At 33.4% G+C, this 2,804-nt stretch overlaps 1 protein-coding gene across 1 annotated transcript; it reads right to left on the minus strand.

The window, feature by feature from the left end:
• Positions 1-1,451: 1,451 nt before the first annotated feature.
• Positions 1,452-2,289, minus strand: LOC108354914 (uncharacterized; the record flags this gene model as incomplete). The annotated part of the gene is made up of 3 exons (XM_017606090.1): positions 1,452-1,852; positions 1,942-2,101; positions 2,176-2,289. Coding segments are annotated over 3 exons (675 nt in total), but the record flags the coding sequence as incomplete, so codon positions are not given.
• Positions 2,290-2,804: the final 515 nt, after the last annotated feature.

The raw sequence follows: 2,804 nt of genomic DNA on the forward strand, positions 1-2,804 counted from the left end.
AACGGACCTAAATGGTCCAAATACAAGTCCCTGTGTGAATCATAGATTTTAGGTTAAGTGAAAATGTCTTCTTTCGCTTTTTTGCAAAAGAATGCACCTAATATCAAATACCCAAAGATTGTATAAAATGTTAGTTCACCGTGAAGCTTTATATGTAAGTATATTTACTTTAATTAAAAAAAAAAACTTGGCATATTACAGGGGTGGACAAGGCCGAGGCCGAAAAGAGCCACATGTAAATTCTAAGTGCTACAAAGAGCCACACAAAAAAAAAAATTATTTTTACATAAAATTATTATTAGAAATGAAAAACATTAATTTTATTATTATTCTAATGTACGTGAGATAGATATTAAAAGAAATTCAAAAGACCTCTTTGGCCAAATTTTCAAAATCTGGTTTTACGTCAGTTAAAGCCGTTCGTAACCGTTCTGTTAAATGTTGTTAGTCGTTCAAAATCTCCAGGAAAAAATGTCCAACAGCGAAATTCCGGCGAAATGTCATCTGTTCTCTCACNAGTTCAAAGCCTCTAGTAAAAAATGTCCAATGTCATACATATGTTCTCTCACAAGATAAATATGTATATCCAAAATAGTACGCGAACAGAAAATTTGCAGAGACTTGCAAGTTAGACGAACAGCTTTTAGAAATTTTGTTTACATTCAAAAGTATAAAATTGACAACGTAAGAAAACAAATCCCGAAGTCTTATCCTGACACAGTTCACTGACTAAACGAATAATTACTTCCTTCTTACAAGTTTAATTAGTCGCATTTTACTTTTTTAACTTCCAAACCATCAAATTCAATTTAGGGATTTGCGTAAATTCCAGACAGCTGCTTTCGATCAGCTGTTTCCTTGTTGGCAAATTGCTGTTGGCAAAAATTTTTCCAGCAGAAACTAACAGCTTCCCCTCAAAATGAAATGTCACCTTGCTCTCTCAATGTCCCCTACTTTGCAAGTTTTTTGCGTACGCGATCGCAAAAAGCTGAGAGTCTTTGATAACTTTTAATATTTAACAGGTACGCGAATGCAACTAATTGTAAACAGTGTTTTGACTAAGAATTTCATTGTAGAGTACAAAGACTCACAGTTATACGTTATACCAAAAATTTAAAATATACAGCACGCAGCTTTTTTCAACAGCGGATGTGTATATTTTAAATCTGGTACTTGTTGCAATGGCAAAGCTTTATGTTGAATTTCCAGTGCCTTATCTTCTTTTAATTCCAAAAACTCCATGTGTATATTAAAATATAAAATAAACAAAAAAAAACAACACAATGGAAAAGAATATCCAGCAAGGAAATATGTATTTTAAAAAGTTAAAAGAGCCAAAATGTTCTAATCAAAAAGAAAATAAAAAGAGCCGCACTTTGCTAAGCAAAGAGCCGCATTTGGCCCAAAGAGCCGCGATTGCCCACCGTTGGCATATTATTTGCTATACATACCTATCATCTGTAGTACCAATCACTTTAGTCAAATTGGCGGGAGGGAAGACATATCCACAACTCAAACTGTTCAACAATCCCAACGCACGATGTTGTACACGAAAATTGAAACGATTTGGCCGAAAAATAATATCGTAACTTTTTTTCAAATCAAAATCCGGACATTTCTTAGTTATTTTTTTGACATATACTGTATTTTTTTTAACCGTCTCCAAAACTCTCACATGGCGTCGCAGTTCATCATCTGTGTTCACATTTTCATGCCCATGAACCGTAAGCAAATCTATCGGAAATTTAATTCCACTTTGTGCGAAAGCCGTACTTTGCCGTGGAACAAAGACCACTTCATCAGTTTTGAAACTAAGCACATCATCGATATTGATATTTGGCTTCTTTTTCATCTATATATTTTTGTAGTAATTCAGTGAATTTGAGTTTAAAAGTCATTACATGCTACACAAATATGTATGTAGGTCCAGCTATAACTTACCTCAAATTCAAGACGTTTCTTACCACTTTTTTTTGCTTTAATACCGTTAAGACGTAAGCTGCAGTACGGCTGCATTGTATGTGCATCTTCTATTTGCAGTAAATGCCCCAGTATTTCGGTTATGTTACTTGGCTGGAGCTGCTGACAATTCAAATATTTCCTGAATTGGCATTAATTGTAAAAATGATCTCTTCAAAAATGTAAGCAAAAATTAATAATTTTGGTGCAACTTACTTTAAGTATGGATTGTACTTTACCAAAAACTCCTCGGAAAATTTTTTAGTTTGTGCCAATTTTATGTTATAGTTGGGGTAGTAGTGATTCAGCACTGTGATTGATGTGAAATTCCTTTACAATACAAAAAATCACATTAGCAAATAATTAAAGAGAAATTACAGGCGATCGGCTCACTTATGCCGGGTTTCTATTAGGCATTGAAACGACAAAAAATTTGTGCCATTTAATAAATGACCGCTGAAAATTTCATCCAATTCAATGAAATAGATCTTGAGATATTATTATTATTGTTGGGGATAAAGCACTGCGACCTTAAGATTTATTCCGCCTTATCTTGAGTTTTGCCTGAAAAAAAATTCACCCGAAAATTTGTCATCCGCTCATAGTAAAGCCATGGAGAAAACAAAAGTGAAAAGTGAACGGGTTCGGGGAAAATTAAACTCATGATAAGACTGATTGTTTCTTGAGATATAGTCAAAACGAAGAAAAAATGTCATACAAGTTGTTGATGTCAATAACTAGCAAAATAAATATTTTTGCAAAGTTATATTTTGGGAATCGCTTTCGATGATCCCGTATTGATTCTAAACCATATTTATATTGAAAAAGAAATTTTAGTGATCGGC

Source organism: Rhagoletis zephyria, unplaced genomic scaffold, assembly GCF_001687245.7.
Source record: "Rhagoletis zephyria isolate East Lansing unplaced genomic scaffold, Rhagoletis_zephyria_1.1 Rzeph_scaffold_40462, whole genome shotgun sequence".
Taxonomy (NCBI): Eukaryota; Metazoa; Arthropoda; class Insecta; order Diptera; family Tephritidae; genus Rhagoletis; species Rhagoletis zephyria.